The sequence below is a fragment of the Rhinatrema bivittatum genome, chromosome 3 (assembly GCF_901001135.1).
Source record: "Rhinatrema bivittatum chromosome 3, aRhiBiv1.1, whole genome shotgun sequence".
NCBI classification, from domain to species: Eukaryota; Metazoa; Chordata; class Amphibia; order Gymnophiona; family Rhinatrematidae; genus Rhinatrema; species Rhinatrema bivittatum.
This window is the reverse complement of record NC_042617.1, coordinates 414,793,693-414,815,414: the sequence shown is the minus strand read 5'-3', so window position 1 is coordinate 414,815,414 and position 21,722 is coordinate 414,793,693. Positions and strand designations below refer to the sequence as shown.

The following is a 21,722-nucleotide window of genomic DNA, read 5'->3' as shown; positions in this document are numbered from 1 at the left end:
TGCCTCTGTTTCGCTCCATGGTGAGACCGCACCTTGAATACTGTGTACAATTCTGGTTGCCACATCTAAAAAAAGATATAATTGCGATGGAGAAAGGTACAGAGAAGGGCTTCCAAAATGATAAGGGGAATGGAACAACTCCCCTATGAGGAAAGACTAAAGAGGTTAGGACTTTTCAGCTTGGAGAAGAGACGACTGAGGGGGGATATGATAGAGGTGTTTAAAATCTTGAGAGGTCTAGAACGGTTAGATGTGAATCGGTTATTTACTCTTTTGGATAGTAGAAAGACTAGGGGGCACTCCATGAAGTTAGCATGGGGCACATTTAAAACTAATCGGAGAAAGTTCTTTTTTACTCAACGCACAATTAAACTCTGGAATTTGTTGCCAGAGGATGTGGTTAGTGCAGTTAGTATAGCTGTGTTTAAAAAAGGATTGGATAAGTTCTTGGAGGAGAAGTCCATTACCTGCTATTAAGTTCACTTAGCCACTGCCATTAGCAATGGTAACATGGAATAGATTTAGTTTTTGGGTACTTGCCAGGTTCTTATGGCCTGGATTGGCCACTGTTGGAAACAGGATGCTGGGCTTGATGGACCCTTGGTCTGACCCAGTATGGCATTTTCTTATGTTCTTAGCTAAATTAATAATAATTTTCATCATGTAGTTAATTTTATTTTCATCATTTTATACAGTGGGTATTTTTGTAATACAATACTGTATTGCAGCAGACAATGTAAGCTAGAGGTCTGCAAGAATTTGAAATCATTGTGTTAATGTTAAACTCATCAGACCTTCAGGGGATTGATTAGGTCATGAATTCCGAGCCACACTCTATCTTTAGCTTTGGATAAAAGAACACAGCTTTCTAGCAGGCACAAAAGAAATTAATTGTATTCACTTTGCTCACAGAAGATTTCCTTAACTGTAAATTTTCAAATGCTGTACTTGCTACAAGTAAGAGTCCTGCAATAGAAGTTTTATGTCTTTCAATAAGTAAACTCAGATTAACTACCACTGTGAATAATAGTACCTCAGTTGCAGATGAAAATTTTGGAAGAGACTTCTTTTAAAGAGAGATGCTGCTGACACACTGAATAATATCCACTGGAGATTACATTTTACCACTTTGAGTGAGAGTATCTTGGGCACAGTCATTCTTGGTGGGTGCAAAAGAAATGACATCCATCAAATTATTACATTTCTGCTGTAAGACATACTTGCACAAAATTGTTCTTCTATTATAAAAATGTACTTACAACATAATCTCTATTGATCATGTGACAAATCTATTGTGAATCTATGTCTCTTCCCATTCCCAATAGGAGTGCAAAACTGTGAAAGATTTTAGGGTTCTGCAGCAATTCTGTTAAAATACTCTACTTTCAATACCCTATTCCTTTAAACCTAAAAATATCTCTGCTGACATAAAAGGGAATAATTTATCAACATTTAATGCTGGCATGAAGCGTCTCAATGTACCTTGCACTATTGTGAAACAGTTCAGAAAGAGTTTCTCTTTTTCACTCATGCACTTTTGGAAAAGGGAATGAGTGCCAGGTGAAGGTGGAGGGGTGCTCTCCTATTCAACTATAAATCTATCACCCTTATTTATGAGGTGATTGGACCAATGCCTGCCAGTGTAATTATTTCATTTATGCTATCAATGTGAAAAAGGCATAAAGCCTACCATTCATCATGGGAGATCTGACGCTGAAAAACAGAGGGCAACCAGAGAATGAAATGCTATTTGCACTAAAGTGATATATTGTAGTATATTCCTAACAATCTATTTGTGTCTTGTTATGTCCATCAGTGTTTTTAAGTACTTGAGCTGAATTGTGATTGGATATGGAGACTTTTTTTTTTAATATAAAGAAGAGTTATTTAAAAAAATTGAAAGTTAAAGTCTTCCTAGATGTGATGAAAGCTACACAAAAGAAAAGGAGGCACATTTTATTGTTGTGCCTTAGTGACAGGGTCAACAGGGTTTGAACCCATGGCACTGGGGATTCCAGATCACGAATCTGCCGAAGAGTTGCAGAGGTTATTGGCTTATACAGAAGTTCTAGTATTTTTATTCTGTTTTCCTGGAGAATCAGGTACACTCCTGCAGGTTCCCTATTGGACCAGCATTAGGTGTGTCCCAAACTGAAAGTTATAAATAAGGAGCTTTAGCCTAGCACACCTTTGCTAGTCCAACAGCTCACTTGGTGTCTGTCCTGTGGAAGTGCTATTGGTTTGTTTACTGTTTCTGGCTTGTAACCTTCAGCCAGTTCTATTGTATTCCAGTTTTCCTGTCCTGTACGCCTTGCACCTGTGATGTAGTCTATTCCAATTTTCTCTGCCTCCTAAACATTCCTGCCTTCACCATACCATGTCTGTTGTCCTGCTTGTTTCAGAGTTTACAGTGCTCCTGTTCTATAGGTTTTCCCCTGGCTTTTCTCCAGTCCACATAGAGTTCACTCTGGGATTTCCTGTTGCCTGACATTGTTCCTGTGGTTCCATCTCTAGTCCCGGCCCTTAGCTATTCTCTTGATTCCTGTGTGGCCCTCCTTGGTCTGTTCTATGAATTACCCCTATTCTTGGGGTAGAGAGTACCACATAAGAAATTATATTCACTAATATGATTTATCTTCAGGTTTGTAGCCTGAGTGGGGGACGAGACAGGGTCCCAGTCACCTTGATACCATAATTCTGTGCCCTTCCCAAACAATCTCTTTATTGTGGCATCACAGAACAGATAGAATCATTACACCAGCGCTAAATCACATATGTTGGTATATAACCCTCAAGATTCTCGGTCATAATTAAGGTGAAAAACTATGGTTCAAAATGCAAAATTGTGCACAGAGCAGATGCTATACTTTCTAGGGGTGTGCATTCGTTTTGAACTTAAATGGAAAACGCAACTTATTTTTTTTTTTTAACTTAAAAAAAAGATGAGGCTTAAACGATCGAATTTCCAACTTATTCAACATAGCTATGTTGAATACGTTGGAAATCGCGATTGTTGATATAAATAAAAATTTAAACCCCTCACCCTCCTTAATCCCCCCCCCCAAGACTTACCAAAGCTGGCCAAAAGTTCCGTGAGGGTCCGGGAGCGGACGCGTGGGGAATCACGTGATGTCGGCGCCACGTCAGAGTGACGCGGCGTCACGTGATTCCCCTCGGGTTCGCTCCCGGAACCCTCGTTGGGCCCAAAAGGCACTTTTGGCCAGCTTGGGGGGGTCAGGAGGCCCCCCCAAGCTGGCCAAAAGTTCCTTTTGAGACAACGAGAGGTCCGGGAGCGAACCCGAGGGGAATCACGTGACGCCGCGTCACTCTGACGTGGCGCCGACGTCACGTGATTCCCCTCGGGTTCGCTCCCGGAACCCTCGTTGGGCCCAAAAGGCACTTTTGGCCAGCTTGGGGGGGTCAGGAGGCCCCCCCCAAGCTGGCCAAAAGAGACAACGAGAGGTCCGGGAGCAAACCCGAGGGGAATCACGTGACGCCGCGTCACTCTGACGTGGCGCCGACGTCACGTGATTCCCCTTGGGTTCGCTCCCGGACCCCTCGTTGGGCCCAAAAGGCACTTTTGGCCAGCTTGGGGGGGTCAGGAGGCCCCCCCAATGGGCTCCTCCCATGGACCACCTCACTCATTTCCCCTGTTTGGCCCTTCCTTCATGTTCCTGACATGCTCCTGACCAGGGGCGGATTCTGGGTAAAGATCGGCCTGGGGATTTTATGCCCAGGCCCGCCCAGGAGATGCCCTGAGGTCTGCTGAGTGCGGCCGTGACAGAGTGACCGGCCCACCGGGGGATGCTCGATCCCTCGATAGGCCAATCCACCCCTGCTCCTGACCCATCCTCCAGGTGGCAACTCACCATACTTCGACGCGGCAAGACACTGTCGACTCCTTGCATAGCAAGACATGGCTGGCCTCAGCTGATGCACTTCTCCTTAGGCGTGCACGCCAGACCTCATCCCATTTAAAGGACCAGTGGTGAGAAAAGCCCCACAGCACCAAATGATGAAATTTCTACTAAGCCCTATAAAGGGCTCACTCATTCCTGCCCTCATCACCTCAGCAAAAGGTCCACCTACTCCAGAAATTGGGCATGTTGCTTCCAGCGTCTTGTCTTCAGTTCCAGTCTTGTCTTCTGTCTTTGGCTGCTTCCATGTTACCCGCCTATTTGACCCTCCTCTCCACTCAGATGGATACCTGGTTTGACCTCAATCTGTTTACTGATACTCTTTACTGTTGCCTGCCTCTGACCACTGCCTGATCCTTTCCTGCTTTTGATCATCACCCAGACCTTGGACTTGCCTGACCTCCACCTGCCTACAACTCCCAGCTCTTCAAGGACCTCAACTTCTGCCATCAGCAGAGACCTCACCTAAGACTTGCTGGACCTGGCACCCAAAGTCTCAAACCAAAGGGAAGGAGGGCTAGTATAGATGAAGGTCTTGCTGGGTCTCTGCTTCTCCTGGCTCTGCCTGCTGACTGTGGCCAGCCTCGGCCCAAGGGTCCACAGACACAAGAGCAAAAACTGCAATATACAGTAATCCTTTACTGACTTTACAGCAGAGGATGGGAAGGATTTAGTATTAGATAGATGTCACATTTGGGAACACAGAGTTGCATTAACAGTTGGAAGTAGGGGCATAGCTACGAGCTGGTCTTGAGGGGCTAGTGCCCTCTCAAATTTGGCTCAGTCTCCCCCTCCTAGCAGCAGGATCATGTCATATCTGAGTCATTCCTTAAAGGTGCAGGAGTTAGGGGACCTGAAGGCACTGTAATCGCTGCCAGTATATAGGGCTGTCAACTGTCCAGATTTTCACCAGACAGTCAGGAGATGTATAGAAGACAGAAGGAGGGCTAAAATGTCTGGAAAATGTCCAGATTTTAGCCCTCCAATCCAGCTGCACTCCACCCAGCCTGAAACTGACTCTAGGTTGGCACAGCTTCTCTTCTGTAGCTCCTGTGGCATGCAGTTCAAACATCAGCTGCTTGAACTGCAGGAGCCTCTGTAACCCACATGCTTCAAACAACTGATATTTGACCTGCATGTCAAGAGTGACAGAAGGGGTGCTGTGCCAACCTTGGCAGTAGCAGTGGCATACTAAGGTGGATGGGGGTGTCATCGAGAAGCTCTGACCTGAGTTGCCTGAAGAGTGGCGACATCTGGCAGGATACAAGTAGAACCCATCCAGCTTGTGGCAGAAGATGAAGGTTGAAGGAGGCCCAGCGGGCTGCAAGCAGAGCCCATCCCACTCGCCATGGAAGAGAGAAGGTGGATAGGCATAGGCGGAGTCCATCTCACCTGCCGCTGAAGAGGAAGAGGTCCAGAATGACCATACATGAGCCTTTGTGATTGAGAGAGGAAGAGGTGTGTGTGTATGTGCATGTGAGTAAGAGATTGGGAGCCTGTATGTGTGTATGGGAGTGAGGGATTGTGGTGTGTGTGCATGTGTATGTGTGTGTGTGTGTGGTGTATGGGAGTGAGCTTTCTGTCAGCCAAAGAAGATATGTTCAAGGAGCAGTAGGCTGGCAAGGAGCTCAAGCTCTACTGGCAGAAGAGGATGCATCACATGAGTAGAGAGCTGACAGGCAGTCTAAGTACTGTTGGCCAAATGTATGAGCAGAGAAGTAAGCCTGAATGTGTATGTGAGGGAGAGATAGCCAGTGAGTGTGAGAGCCTGTGTATGTGGGAGAGAGAGCCAGTGAGTGTGAAAGAGCCTTTGTGTGTGTGGAGGGGAGGAGGTGATTCAATGAGTGTGACAGAGCCTGTGTATGGGTGTAAGAAGGAGAGAAAGTGTGTATGAAGGAAACAGAATCAGTGAGGAGAGGGAGGGAGAGAGAGAGAGATACCCTGTGGTTGTGAGAGAAACTATTATTGTGAGAGAGTCTGTGTGGTTGAGAGAGGAGGAGTGTGCAAGACAGTCAAAATGCTTGAGAGAGAGAATAAATATGCATATTAAGGAGTTTGTATATATGAGAGAGAAAGGATAAAGTGTGCACCCCCTGTCTCCCCCATTAATTCACAACAATCTCAGGGTGATTGTAAATCAAAATGTTCCCATGTATGGAGGGCTGGGTTTAGTTTTTATCCCTATTTGTTTTAACTATTGGACCTTATTTGATGTGTTTGCTGTTTTTGACATATTCTATAATTTTTTTAAAATTTTAATATGAGTTATTAATTATTTGATGCTAGTCAATTCAATTGTTTTGAAATATGTATTCCTTTTTATTTGTATGTTTTCATGATTATTGTTTATTATTTATTATTGTTCATTTGTATGGTTTCACGATTATGATTTTATTGTTTGATATTTATGAGGAATGAAGATGTTTGTTTCTTCCATTTTTGCGCTATATACAGAATCTTGTTTGTTGCAGTTTCCTGTTTAGTTTTTGTCTGCACTATTGCGCATCCTGGCCGTGCTGGTGCCGTGACCGGGCCTGCTCACCTCACGCTTCCCTCCACGAGCTCCAGACACGCCTCTCTCGCTACTGCAGCCAGCTCACGGCGTCCTCTGCGCCTTCCCCGCTTACCTCCGTTATCACAGGCCTCACAGCGGGGCTCCCGTCGGGGCTCCACGTCCTCGGCCCCGCCCCTAGGTGTGTGCGCGGCCCGTGCTCCCTCCTTTAAAGGGCCCAGGGCGGGAACCTCAGGCCGGACGCTTTCTGATGATGTCACCTGAGCCCAACTTAAAAGGCAAGGGCCTTCCCACAGTTCCTCGCCTTGGCAAATGGGTCGTCACGTATCATGAAACTAGTTGCCTTCCTGTGTTCCTGATTCCTTGATCCTGTGCTTGTTCCAGTGTTCCTGCGTTCCTTGTTCCTGTGCTTGTTCCAGTGTTCCTGCGTTCCTGTGTTCTTTCCTGTGTTCCAGCATCTACGTTCCGCTACCCAGGTTGTACCTTCTCAGACTGATACTCGGTACTGACCTCGGCTTGCCATTGACCATGTTTATACTGCTGCTTGGATTTGACCTCTGCTTGATACTGACCACACTCGGACTGATACCTGGAACTGACCTTTGCTTGATCCTGACCACGCTCGGACTGATATCTGGAACTGACCCATGCTTTGGCTGACCACCCTCGGATGGATACCCTAGCTTTGACCCTTGTGCTCTAGTCGGACAGTCTGTTTGCTTCTTCTGTGAACTCCAGGCCTGTCTGTTCTGACGTCACTCGTGGCCTTCTCCAAGCTAGACCACTAGGTGCTGCCTATCTTGACCGGAGGACCTTCAGCTCCTGTTCCGTTCCAGTGGTCTCCGGTACTCTCAGTTCCGGTCTAGCTAATCAGTTCTCCATTAACCATGCACCTTTGCTCTTGTGGGTACACCTCTCCGCTACCTCTCCGGGAGACCCTCCGAGGCCCACCTAAGCCCAGCTGGTCCGGGAATCCAAGGGCTCAAGCCACGGAGCCCCTGGACTGTTATTGGTGAAGCTCCAGCTAGCCTCAGTCTCCTCATATGCGCTTCTTGGTGGCAGGCACCCTCCGGGAACCCTCAGAGAGCCGTACCAAATCTGCGCCAGGCCAAGGGTCCACCTCCAGCACAACATGCACATTTCTATTTATATATTATGGTCTCTTTATTCTATATTTGGTGAGGATTGTCTATGTTCTTCATGTGTGACCTAGTTGAGACCTTGTGCAAGCATGTAGTTTCTGTGTAGGGATCTATAGTAGCTTGGCTTGTTCTACTCACTTAATAGGAGGTGAATTAGTGTTTAAGGGCCCAATATAATATTTGCAGTGTTGCCTTTTCTTAAGTAGGGTTCTTGTGGCCTGGTTTGGCCTCTGTTGGAAACAGGATGCTGGGCTTGATGGACCCTTGGTCTGACCCAGAATGGCAATTTCTTATGTTCTTAGGGTTTTTAGTTTTTGAGTGCTCATAGTGTGGTTTTGGTTTGGGAGATGTACTATATTGTACATTGTTTACTTATGGCTTTCTGGTGGCCAAGCCTACAGTCAACACATATAACAATAGGGTTAATATCATATGAGATCCAAACGTCTTTTTTACAGGGTTTTCTGGCTGAAACCATAGCAGTGCATGGAAATATAATAATAATATACATGTTGTCAGTGATATTTTTTACCTCAGAAGACTGTACTTTGAATGTCCTTTTCCATACTGCATAATTTTTTAATTGTTTTTGTAGAGAGGGGCTGGGCCCAGGGCAGGGCTTCCCAAACTGTGGGTTGGTAATCCCAAATGTGGTCACAAGTGCCTCAAAGGCAGCATATTGCTTTCAGGTACCAGCAGTAGCATTAGTGGTGGAAATCAGAGTACAGCCTGTGAGCCAGCACACACTCGCAGGCTTTGCAGTAGCCCTGCCCTTGCATGAGTTTCTATGGTAATAAAGCCCTAAATGAGAAGGGATCAGGACTGCCACAGGTCCTGTGAGCTTGCACTGACTCACTGACCCTATGGTGGCTTTCATTACTAATATTGCTGCTGCTTGCAGATCACAGTTGGGTTTGGGACAGCCATGAAGGGAAGGACGCACTGAATGTGCATAGGCCAGTGGAGATTGCCACTTCTCCTGTTTCCTCACCCACCACTGAACCTCTCCAAGAAATAAATGTTGCCCCTGTAAGCAGCCTGCCCTCTCTTCCCAACAGTGGTCATCCACCTTTGGCCCAGGGTCGAAAGGGAAATGTTGCTTACCCTGACTAGGGGAATGTTTGAAGAAGGAACTGTTTGAAGGAAGGGATCGGATGCAGGAGGCGCTTGAAGGTTGGATCACCTGGAGAGGAATTGGTTGTGAAGGGGGTGAGGGGAGTATGGCAGAAGATCAAATGGGGGATATAAGATGAGAGGGGCCCAACTAGGGGGATATAAAAAAGGGATAAAAGGGTTGAGAGGCTGATTGGTGAGTGAGGGGGTTGTAGGATTGGATGAGAGAAAGGGATGACAGAGGATCGATTGAGGGTTATAAATATGGTATGGAGATGAGAGGAGATTAGCTAGGAAGATGGGAAAAGGCTGAAGGGAGTGAGAGAGGGTATGGTCTGGGAAGGTGAGAGGAGTGTTGGATATAAGAGGGGATCAGCTGGAGGGGCAGAGGTTGAGAGAGGAGGTCCTCTGGAGGGAATGGAGTTGAGAGACGGGATCAGTTGGAGTGTGGGGATGGTGAAAGTGGGGTGATTGTTAAAGGGGGACTGCATCCCTGCTGATTTTGTCATCCTCTGGGGTCATATAAATTTTCAAGTGGTTAAATGGGGTCACATTGGCTAAAAGTTTGGGAAGCCCTGGCCTAAGGCATCCAATATCCTTGCCCCGGTCCTCGGATGACTGTGGTGGGTAAAGGGTATGATATAAATTAAAAAAAAAAGACAAGTTTTCCTAATAGTGGGGCTGGCAGTTATTAAGTAATTGTAATCTTCCTGGCTGTTCAAATGGGTTGTTGGTATATTTATATTTGGGATCATTTGGTTGCACCTCATTTTGTGCACAGTTTTCTAGTAATAAGGCAAGTAATACAAGTTCTTTTTTTTTCAATAAATAGTCATGTGGAAGGAGGAAGGTGAAAATTGTACTCCGCGTGTCCAAGTGTTCAGAATTTTCACAGTTGGAATTTGGCAACCCTACCGGTATATGATGCCATGTACTTTTAGAAAGGCCAACTTGAACAGGGAAACAATACTGTCCTAGGGCTAGTGCTGTAAAGATTTGAATCCATCAAAGTCTTCCTGTTTACTTTTGACAGTAATTATCCACCCTCCTCTCAGCACCTTAAATGTTTCAGGAATATCTGGCATGGTTGGAAGCCTGTTTACATAATTCCTCTATAGCAGCCAGAGACATTAACATGAATAAAATAGCTTCTATAACCCCAGAGGGAGAGTGAAAAGACGGAAGATACATTGTTGCCAGAAAAATAATTTACTAGTTACTGCCATGAGGACCTGCATAGGAAGGGGACTACCACAGTGCCCACCATATAAACCTCACATTTTAATTACAATTCAGGTCACAGACATGCAACATTGTGCTCTGCTGCATCCTGAGCTGAAATCCCTGATGGAGATGTTAGCCTAACAATTTTCAGTACAGCTCAATTTTTTTGTTTAGGGGATTTTTAAACATTTGTTTTCAGTTCAGTTCATTTGCCGAGCCAAAATACACATTAATCATGAAAAAAAAAACACAAAACCAAAAAAAAAAAAAAAGGAAAAGATAAAAAAAATTTAAAAACTGGGCTTCCAGTGACCCTAACTAGGTCTTCCAAGGCCAAGAAACTGCCTAGGTATTGCGAACTTCGGCCATGGGCAGCCACAGCCGGGCTCCCCCCTTACCTGCTGCACTTCTCTGGGGATCCCTGCGGCATGCTCGGTGCAGCTCCGGCCGCAGCTGGGCCTTCCCGTGGCATTCTCCCCCATAAGGGAGACACTGTCGGCTTCCTCCTCCAGACCCTGCCCCTTAGGTGCGGGCGCAATGGGCTGGAATTTAAAGGGGCTGTGTTGGGAAACCTTGGCCTGGCCCCCGAAGATGACGTCAGACGCCCAGAGAGATTGCATGACACATTTTACCTGGTCAGAAGATACAGAGAAACTTAGCAGAAATTTTTCTGATTCAGGATGAAAGGGGAGGGAAAAACAAGGGCGCATTCTCCATTAAAAAAACTCAAAACTCAGAACTGCTCAAAAAGAACAAAATAATATTGTGAGTCTATAATCAAATACACTTTCATATCATGAGACAGAACTATGCGAACAATCAAAATATCTAAGCATTAGTCCAACTCCCCTGCAATTCACACAGTGAAAGAGTCCAGCAACTCCCACAAAACATACAAGAGGGAATGGTAGGGGTTTTTTTTGTTTTTTGTTTTTTTATTTTTACAGCGTTTAAAGAAATTTCACCTAAATTAAAAACAACAATTAAAACATCCAGGAGTATTGCTAAACAGAAATAATATTTTTTATTTCTTTCTTTTTCTTTTAACTATCTGATACACATATGGGTAAACTTTTAAACCCCTGCATGCGTAAATCCCGGGGTTTACGCGTGCTGGGTAAATTTTCAAACTGGCCCGGCCACGTGCATAAACCCCGGTACGCAAATAAGTGCCAGGCCCAGAGAAAGGGGCGGTCCAGGGGGCGGTGTTGGAGGCAGTTGGTACAGCGGTCATTTGCTGCTGTGCCGGGGAAGCGTGCGCCGGCCGACCAACAGAGCAGTAAGCAACATAAAAAAAAGGGAAAGTTAGGACAAAGGGTTTAGGGGGTGGGAAGGACCGGGGAAGAGGGAAGGAGTATGGGCAGGGGGTAGGAAAGTTCCCTCCCAGTCTGCTCCTTAATTGGAGCAGACTGGGAGAGGCCCGATCTCATCGCCGTGCGTACCTTTATAAAATTAAGGCCCCCTGCCCGCATGTGGACACGCACGCGCACCTTTTAAAATATACCCCATAATACTTGTAGTCTGTTAGATTGTGGTATATGTTGCGCTTGGAGGTGGACCCTTGTCCTGGAGCAGTGGAGACCGCTCCCTGGTCGGACCCAGGAAGCACAGGAGGAGACAGAGGCTAGCTGGAGCTTCACCACTGGAAGCCTGTGGTCCCGGGTCGCTTGGACTTAGGTGGGCCTCGCAGAGTCTCCCTGATAGGAAGTATAAAGGTGTGCCCACCAGGATCAAGGGGGCATAGTTGATATCTTGACTGAAGGACTGAGGAATCAAGGAAGGCCAGTACAGTGTTTGCGATGACATGGCTAGGAGCAGGGCCAGAATCAAGGAGGCATGGTCAAGGATAGCTGAGGTTGAGTTCCAAGGATAAGGAGGCAGGCAAAGGTCAGTACCAGATAGTCAGTCCAAGAGGTACTACCTGGGGGAATTCTGATTGGTGTCAATATTCTTGGAATTCTTAGATGTGGGGGCTTGAACGCACAAGCTTGGAATGAATTGTTCTTGGAGGTGCCTATGAGGGGGCTTGAACCCAAAACCTTCTGATCAAAGTCTTTTTATGACTCTATGGTGATTAAGAGTCTCTTTGGGCCTTAACCTCTGCGCCACAAGTGAGGCCTGGTGTGCTAAGGAAGACCTGGCAACCGCCGCCGTGGGACACCGAGGCCTGGAGGAGCTAGCAGCAGCTGCCGGGTAGGCCAACCTGGGACCTGCAGTGGAGTTGGAAAGGTGAGCAGGCCCGTGCGTGGGCCAAGCGCGGACAGGGCGCGCAACAGTATATACTGAATATTTCTTAAGGATTATTTCTCTTTTAGTTTAAGATCTACATAGTAATGTGGGCCATCCTGTTGATGACATGAAACATTCTAAAGTACTATACTTCCTGAAGATATAATGACACTGATTAATAATTCTTTTTAAAAATTTCTTTTGTTGTCTACAGGATAATCCATTTACAAAGAATCCAAGTAATGACATTCTTGGGAGGAAACCGGGGGTAAGCATAAATACAAATCAGTTCTATACTATTGTTTAATGTGTGGAAAGCATCATAATATTTTTGACTTAGATATGATGGGGTGTAATTTTATTTATTTATTTAAAATTTATAGACAGCCTGTCAACATTTCTAGTTGGTTTACAATTGAAAAAAAGTCAGCCCCATTATTTTGTCGCATTTGAAGGAGGTGTAGCTATTTCACTGCGAGAGCCTTGGGATGGTAGTGTGGGTCTCAAGGATCCCGTGGTGAAATTTAAAGGGCCCAGAGGCCTGAACCTACACTCCCAAAGTCTCCAATTACCCCTGGGATCTAGGTAGACCCCTTTGTCCACTCTGGGGCTGCCTGAAAAGGTGGCCCCATAAAAAAATGTATAAAAATATCACATGCTAGGGTAAAGGCCAGTCAGTGCCATTTTGGAAAAAGGTGCCGACTGGCCCTTGTGCTAGATTATGCCCCAGGCCCTCCACTCACCACCAATGACCTTTTTAAAGGTAGTGGGGAGTCAGAAAGATTTGGGGCCCACAAGCCCACCAGGGTAATTTTGGGGGTTGAGGGGGCCCTACTTGGGTTTGCCTTTAATGGAAAGGGCTAGGGTAGCTCTTAGGAATGTACATTTACTTAAAGGGGGAGGGGTCTTGTCTTGGGTGGAGGGAATTTGATTTAATGGGGAAGGGATTGGGGAGGGGGGGGCAGGTTATCGCCATGTGGTTTACATTCTATTTTTAAACATTTTTTTAATGAGCTGCCTCAAAAGGCAGCTCTGGGGTGGGTGATATTTTTTACTAGACTCTAGGGGCATTTGTAGAATCAGGAGAGTTCTTTTTGGGTCACGGGACCCTTAAAGTTAATGGTGGTCCCATGCATAGGGGCTGCCATCACGAGATTAGGAGGCCCCAAACATATTCTTTTGTATAGCAAACTTTTTCCACCAGAGAAAAGAATGTGACAATAATGCTGTGATACTTTATAGGGGAGGGGCAAAATATTGTAGGACCACCCCTCATGATATTGTACCCCTCCTGTGATAAAATATGGTGGCTTAGAAAATGACCACTTTAGCTGGATAAAATGTTCTAGAGGGAAATGTAATTTGCCCAGGGTACCTGAGTCCTGGCTTCCCTGAGCATGCTGGGATTTTCAACAGCTTCACTTGGCCAACTAAGGAGGTCATTTATCAGTGCTGTATGGTGTTTTTGCATGTGCAAAACACCTTCATGCGTGGTGTGATGCAAATTTGGGATTTCTGGTCAAGTGGGCTAGCTTTGCAATGCCATATCATATAGTTTTAATGTGGGAAATAACTACACCTTTTTCATTAAGCTGTGCAATATGGCTTTATTGCACTTTGCAATGTTTTCACTATTTTAAGGAGAGCGAGAGAGAGAAAGAGAGAGATTGTGAGAGAGAGAGAGAGAGAGAGAGTATATCTCTATGGGAGGCCCACCTAGTAACTTGAGGTGAGGTTTAGGTATTAGTGTAGGGGTTAGGGGCCACTTTGACATCCAAAGTGAGACGTACGAACAGAACAGTGCTCTCTTGTGAAGATTTGATGATCTTCGGAGTGAGGAAACTCACTCAAAGATGATATTTGTGCAATGTTCTCTCAACCTAGCTTGATGGGCTCTCTTGATGGAGAGAACATTGCACAAATCTCATCTTTGAGTGAGTTTTCTCACTCCGAGGGTCATCAGATCTTCACAAGAGAGCACTGTTCTGTTCGTACATCTCACTTTGAATGTCAAAGTGTCAGGTACAAAAACTTAGATTGTAAGCCCTCTGGGGACAGGGAAATGCCTACAGTACCTGAATGTAAACCGATGTGATATCTCAGATATGCCGGTATATAAAAAAACCCAATAAATAAATAAATAAATAAAACTCACTCTTGAAGAAAATGGCTTCCATTATGTCTTATGGGAGTGATATTGACAATTTTATGCTTGAAGTAAAATAAAAGACCTTGTTTCAACAAACTGTCTTTATTTACTCCATCAAATAAAACCATTAGTGATATTTTAATTATCTTTTCTTATAATTATACAATGTTTAAAATTTCTCACACAAAAAATAAATATACTCAGGGAATCACGGACTTCACATTAAAACATAATTCAAAAAATAGTCTGTTTGATGTAAATTTATGATTTTTCTTCACTTGTAATCAATCTTTTTTTTTTAAATCAACATATACAATGGAGAGGAAAAGAAATCAGCATTGAGTGAAAACATCACAGACTGAGTTCAATCCCAGATAGTTTAGTCACCGGTCATAAAAACCTGTCTTTTTTTATTGTACCAAAAATTTGTTTTTTTTCTTATAAATGTTTTTCTTTGTATATATTTTAAAATCAGTGATAATGTGCCCAATTGTGCATTCTTTGGTAGCACTAATTTTTTTTCACGTTCTGCTTCACTTTGATACGGCTACATAAATCACCATCTTGCTTCTGCAAACATTTTTTAAAAGAGTACGCTGAATTGTACTTATTTTGGTAGTATGATTGTTTACACATGCTGTTCAACATTCCTTGAGGTTCATCAAAACGCAATTTTGCTACTGAGAAAGATTTGTGAAAAAAATGCCGACATTGCCAATGTTTTGCTGTATAGATGCTTCAGGGCACAAATTCTTATAATTAGAATGCTTGCTCAAAGTATTCTCAAGGGGCCATAGAATGAACCATTAGTTGATGGTGCCCATAGGGCCATGGCCTAAGCTATCTGTTTTCTGGGCCTGTCTTTCTTCAAGCAATTCAGTAACTCTGAGCCTTGAACAGAAGAACATTAAAAACCTAAAAAGTGCCATGCTTGGTCAGGCCAAGGTCCATTGAGCCAAGCATTCTACTTCCGACAGTGGCCAGTCTGGATCACAACTACCCATCAGATCCCTGATAGTTGATCTGTTTCTTATATCTTACTCCCAGGGATAATCACTATCTTTCCTAAGTTTACCTGGCTATTAACTGTTTATGGACTTTTCCTTCAGCAACTTGTCTAATCCTTTTTTTGAACTCCACCATGTTAGTTGCATTGACCGCATCCTTCACAAACATATTTCATAGCTTGATTGTGCGCTGTCTGAAAAAATACTTTCTACGATTTGTTTTCAATCTGTTAGTTGCTAGTTTTATGGAGTATCCCCTGGTCCTCGTGTTATTTGAAAGGGTAAATAGCCATTTCCTAATCACCCATTCCACCCCATTCATGATTATATCAATTTCAATCATATCGCCTCTTAATCATTTCATTTTCATTTCATTTATTAAAATGTATTAATCACCTCACCAAAGGTCTAGGTGATTTACAACATACATACATAATATTATTATCAAGTTTCATAGAAATCATAATCTCATTATTATGCCCACACATAATATAAGAGTAATCATTTCTTTTCCAAGCTAAAAAGCACTAATCTCTTTAGCCTTTCTTCATAAGGGAACTTTTCCATTCCCTCTATCAGATTTGCTGCCCTTCTCTAATACCTTTTCTATGTCTGCTATATCTTTTTTGAGATGGGGGAAACCAGAACTGCACTCACTACTCAAGGTGTGGTTGCACCATGGATCTTTACAAGGACATTATGATATTCTCAGTTTTCTTCTCTATTCCTTCCCAAATAATTCCAAACCTATTTGCATTTTTGACTGCCACAACACATTGAGCCAAAGATTTCAAGGTATTACCACATAGACTCTATGGTCCTTTTCCTAGGTTGTGACTCAAACATAATTCACTTTTAGTTGGGATTATTTTTCCCAACATGCATTAATTTGCACTTGTCCACATTAAATTGCATATGCCTTTCAGAAACAGTCTCCTGCTCTCACAAGGTCCTTCAATCTTCACAGTCTGCTGCCATTTTAATGACTGAAAACAATTTTATGTCATCTGCAAATCTGGTCACCTCACAAAATTACTTTTTTACATCTAACTTGTCAGTGCTTATGCTCTTCCCTATTTTCATTTAGGTTTGCTTTCCATTTTTTGAATTATGCCCTTTTTGCTTTAATTGCCTTTTTCACCTCACTATTAAAGCATGCCAGCTTTCGTTTGGTTTTCTGTCAACCTTTTTTAATGCACAGAATATATTTTGTCTGGGCCTCAAGAATAGTTATTTTAAACAGCATCCACGCCTCCTGCAAGTTTTTAACCTTGTGTTTTCTCCTTTCAGTTTTTTTTCTAACAAATTTTCTCATTTTATCATAATCTTGCTTCTTATAGTTAAATGCTACTGCAATAGTTTTTCTTAGTATTCACCTTTCTAGTGATTATGTCAAATTTTATTACATTATATCACTGTTGCCAAGCAGATCCAGCACCTTTATCTCTTGCACCAGGTCCTGCATTCTACTGAGAACTAGATCTAATATTGTTTCCCCTCTCATTGGTTTCATGACCAACTGTTACATAGAGCAGTCAAGATGGCATCTAGGAACTTTACCTCCCTTGCATGTCCTGGTGTGATATTTATCCAATCAATACTCAGATAACTGAAATCTTCCATTATTATTCTGTTGACCATTTTACAGCCAACTAATCTCTGTTAGCATTTTGCAGTCTGTTTTCTCATCCTAGCCAAGTAGATGGTAAAATATTCCCATCACTATACTTTTCTTCCCTTTTACCTTTGGAATTTCTATCCATAAGGATTTGAAAATAAAGTTTGTTTCCTGCAAAACTTTTATCTTGCTTGACTCTATGCCATGCTTAGCATATAGTGCCACCCCTCTACCAACTTTATCTGTCCTGTCATATCAATGTAATTTGTACCCTGTTATCACAGTGTCCCATTGGTTATCTTACTTTCTCCAGGTTTCCAAGATGCCTATTATGTCTATTTCTACTTTTAGTGCTATAAATTCTACTGACTTATTTTTCAGACTTGTAGCATTTGCATTTTGAAGAAATTTAAATTGTATTTCTATTTGTATTATTGTTTATTATGAGATGATCTAGGCAGTTTGTGGTCATTTTAATCTGCGTGCTATGTACTTAAATATATCTGGGTTTTTTCATCTTTTACATCCACCTTTCCATTAGAACATTCTAATTTATTTGTGTAACCCCTGGTCTAACAAGTCCCAGTTAGGGTTCCAGGAAACATACCTCAGACACAGTCATGGATGTTAAATTCTTTCTTGATGTAAATTTTATCTGGATGTCCAGGATTCCCTGGTCAGGAGGATGATTACTCCTACAGGCCCTGTAATTAATTAGTAATTATGCAGTTAAATTCATTGTAAACAGAACTAATGATCTCATAGATGTAACAGCAGGTAGAAGCATGGCGGGGGTGGGGAAGGAAATTGGATTCAGATGAGAGCCAATGCTGGGCTTTTATGGTCCGGGGTACTGTTACGCAGACATTAGGGGAAAAGCACAGGACTATTTCTATGGCCAAGTCCAAAAGCAAAGCATGTTTTAACAAGCACTGGGGGGTCATTTTTCAAAATGCGGTAAGGCGTTTTCGCATGCGTTAAGGGCTTATCGCATGCGAAAAGCCCCGTTTTCGCATGCGATAGGCCTTTAACGCATGTGAAAACGTGTTTACCACATGTGATCGCACCATATCGAATGGTGCGATGCAAATTCCAAAAAATGGGAGGAGTAGGCTCCCTGCAAAGAGTATCGCACAGCCATAATGCAGATTTTTAACTACATTTGTGATGTGGAGAGAGAGAGAGAGAGAGAGAGAGAGAGAGAGAGAGAGAGAGAGGCTGGCCATAATAGCATGTCTCGTAGATAGGTATTTGTATCCCTAGGATAGGCCCACCTAGTAACTCGAGGTGGGGATTAGATAAGAGTGTAGGGGGTTAGGGGCCACTGTCACATTCTACATGAGACGTACGAACAGAACAGTGGTCTCTTGTGAAGAATCCGAAGGCCAGCAAATCTTCACAAGAGACCACTGTTCTGTTCGTACGTCTCATGTAGAATGTGAAAGCGGCCCCTAACCCCCTACACTCTTATCTAATCCCCACCTCGAGTTACTAGGTGGGCCTATCCTAGGGATATAAATACCTATCTATGGGACATGCTATTATGGCCAGTCTCTCTCTCTCTCTCTCTCTCTCTCTCTCTCTCTCTCTCTCTCTCTCTCTCTCTCTCTCTCTCTCTCTCTCTCTCTCTCTCTCTCTCTCTCATTGAAAAACAGGTAATTAATGCAATAAATACTACATTAGCATAAAACATGCCCCTTTTGCTATCGCATGCGGTACTTACCACATTTTGATAAATCCAGGCCACTGTTTGAATTATCAAGAAGACTGCTCACCCTGTAAAAATGTCGCTAGACGTAATTTTGTATGAGTTTGACAGTTGCTTGGTGTTCATTATTAATATTACTAATCTTAACAAAATGCTTGGGAGTAACTGCATGGAGCAGCAGTTGCTGCCCTAAGAATCATGCCGGGCAGACTGAGTGGACCAGGTGGTCTTTTTCTGCCGTCATTACTATGTTCCTTTGATAGCTGGTATGATTTTTGACTCAACTTTACTGTTGATTTATGAAATTTGATAAAGTCTCTTTACAGCTTAGAATAGCTGAAATATCCAGTTTCATATTTTAAGGTTTTAATAAATGTATGGATTTGCTTCTCTAAATTAATTGCATGGATGATGAAAGCCAATTGTCATCCTTTAGATCTATATCAGTTCTTAAAATAGAATAGGTATCTGCATTCCTCTCCCATTTAATGGATGTAAAGAAGAAATCTCAAATTAGATGTCATTATCAAGTTCCCATTTTATACTTCTCAATCCTGTTACTCCATTTTCTCCTCTCTTCCCTTTAACCATGCCAGAAAGGTACTCTTCAAACTTCTTTTATCCTTCTCCATTGATCTTCTAAAGATGGACATAGTCCCTTAAATGGGTTCTCCATTTTTCCTCCTTCCATACTCCTCATCCCAGGGAATGAATGGGAATTCATTCCTCCTCGAGGACACAGATGGTCCTTTGGGCCTTTTTCTGTGAAAAGACACCACTTCTGCTGATGTTACAGTGCCTGAGTCCCAAGTCCCTGGTCCCTAGAGTACTCAGCTTACACAGAGAAAAAAAAAAGATTACTCAAAAAGAGGAAACAAAAAACAGAGGTAGGAGGGGTGGACATCTTCCTCCTCGGAAATGAAAAGGTGAAGGTGTCCCAACTTCTTTAAGGGACCCAGATCTCACTTCAGAGATCCAAGGGCCCTTCTCTGGAAAAACAACCAAAAGGGAACAGCAGGAAGGATATGCTGCCCTACATAGGTCAACTCATAACTCCACACAGAAAATGGTGGCAGATATTTATATAGCATGGGAGCATAATATTTTCACTTTCACTTATGGGGGAGCAACAAACCCACATTAACCTAACTATGTTCCCCCCCAGCATACTAAATAGATCATATGGCAGGTAAAGATCTTTTAGGTTCTCTACATTTGGTTTTGCCTTATCCTTTGAAGATAGATTGCTCTGAACCATGCACTGCTGAGAGACTGTCGGCTTTCCCTCGTGTTCTTGTTTAAAAGTTGCTCTATCTCCTTTTTAAAAGTTAGCACCAGTAACCTGGTTAAGCTGGAGCCCATCCTATCAGACTAGGCTCCCCCTTCCCCAGAATGTTCCTAAATTCCTAACAAGACAAAAATCTTCTTTTCTGCGCTATTTATTGTCTCATCCAGGCACTGAGAGCTCAGCCTGTGTCTGGAACCTTTCTGAGAATGCAGCACTGAAGGCTCTGGATTTCAATTTCCCTAAGAGCCTAAATTTAGCCTTCTTCCTCTACTTTACTAGCATATGTTACCTGTGTAATTTTGCTACAGGTCCTCATGAGGCACAGAAGAGAGAGAGAGAGCGAGAGAGAAAGAGAGAGACTGTATAGGGTCAGTCTGACACTCTAGATGTAGGTACCTACCACTGTACAGGGGCACTTTCAATTGGGGTAGGTGGTATTGCAGACACATTCAGAGGTATTCATTGTAAAATTGACATCACTAAAGAATTTTAGTCCTTATAAGCAATAAAAAGTCTAACAAGAGGATTTTTGTACACTGCAGTCTCTGCTAGCTGCACTGTACAAATCAACTCCTTGTTGCCATATTACCAATTTTACTTGTAATGAAAGTACGCTTTCCAGAAAAGTGTCAGTTCCTGTGACGATCTGATACATATAGGTCATACAAATTGAGGGTGTTTAAAAACTTTTTTTTAAACTAAAATTAGGTTATTGGTTGGATAACTATCTACACTTTTGTTTAGAAATAAAAAAAAAGAAAACTTAAAACCTATGTTTCAGTGACTTATTGCAATTAAATGTTCTAAATTAATTCCAGATGGTAAATTGCTAGTACATTGGGCTAATAATCTGGTGTTCAAGCTCTTACATAGTATGCTGTCATAATATTTGATCTCTCATGGTTATTTTGCGTTAAGAACTGAATTGCTTCCAGACTTGTGGCAGGAGCAGCCATGTGGGAATAAAATGATTTGTAAAGCTAGAAAGACTTAATGAAAATGTTGTTAAAAAGTTTATTTTGCAGGAAAGAACTTGTTCTTAAGTTATCAAGTCATCAACAGTAGTCTCATGCTAAGTAAATATATAAGGTAACACTAAGAATAAAATAATAGATCTTGTTCGTTTTGTATATTCCATTGTTCACTTAGCACACTATTTATTAAGCTGCATTAACACAAATTAAATACCAAATGTAATGCTTAGTGCATATTAAAAATGTATTAATGCATGTTAGTACTGTTATAATGCATATTAAAAATGCTTTAATGTATGTTGGTACTCATTTTGTTGTGCTGCGATGGACGAGAGCACCAGGGGGCGCTCTCCAGTGCGGGACGAAATGTGTGCCCTTGCAGTGAAACGTCCTTACCCTGAGCCTCGACCGAACGTGCGAGCTTCCTTGAGACCACCCATGCAATGGTGATCTCTGAATGCTCCTCCAACCGTTCCAAGCCCTTTCGGACAGCCACTAGGGAGCAGCGGGAAGCAGCAGGTTGGACAGAGGACAAGGCAGATGAGGACAAGACTCAGGACGAGGATTCAGATGAAGACTCAAGGCAGGCAAATACTCAGACATTGGAGTAGATGAAGACTTGGGCGTTTAAGCTTGAAAGGAATGCTGCGACGCCACACACCCTACACACCCCAGCCAGGATGGTCACGGACCACATTGGAGGTGAAGCAGCAAGGCTGGCATCGACTCAATTACATTAGAGTTCAAGATGGCAATAGGTACTGAAGAGAAGAACATCAGGACAGACAATGAAGGTAATCGGCCAAATCTCCAGGTGGCCCCGTCCTGAACATAAGCCTCG

The 21,722-nt window shown here is 43.1% G+C and overlaps 1 protein-coding gene across 6 annotated transcripts in view; it reads left to right on the top strand.

The window, feature by feature from the left end:
* MLIP (muscular LMNA interacting protein) overlaps positions 1-21,722 on the top strand; it is a 274,040-nt gene that overhangs the window by 97,753 nt on the left and 154,565 nt on the right. For all 6 annotated transcript variants that reach the window (XM_029595699.1, XM_029595700.1, XM_029595705.1 and 3 more), the window contains exon 2: positions 12,352-12,405. In XM_029595699.1, coding sequence (XP_029451559.1) covers positions 12,352-12,405 — 54 coding nt within the window. The remainder of the gene's footprint in view (positions 1-12,351; positions 12,406-21,722) is intronic.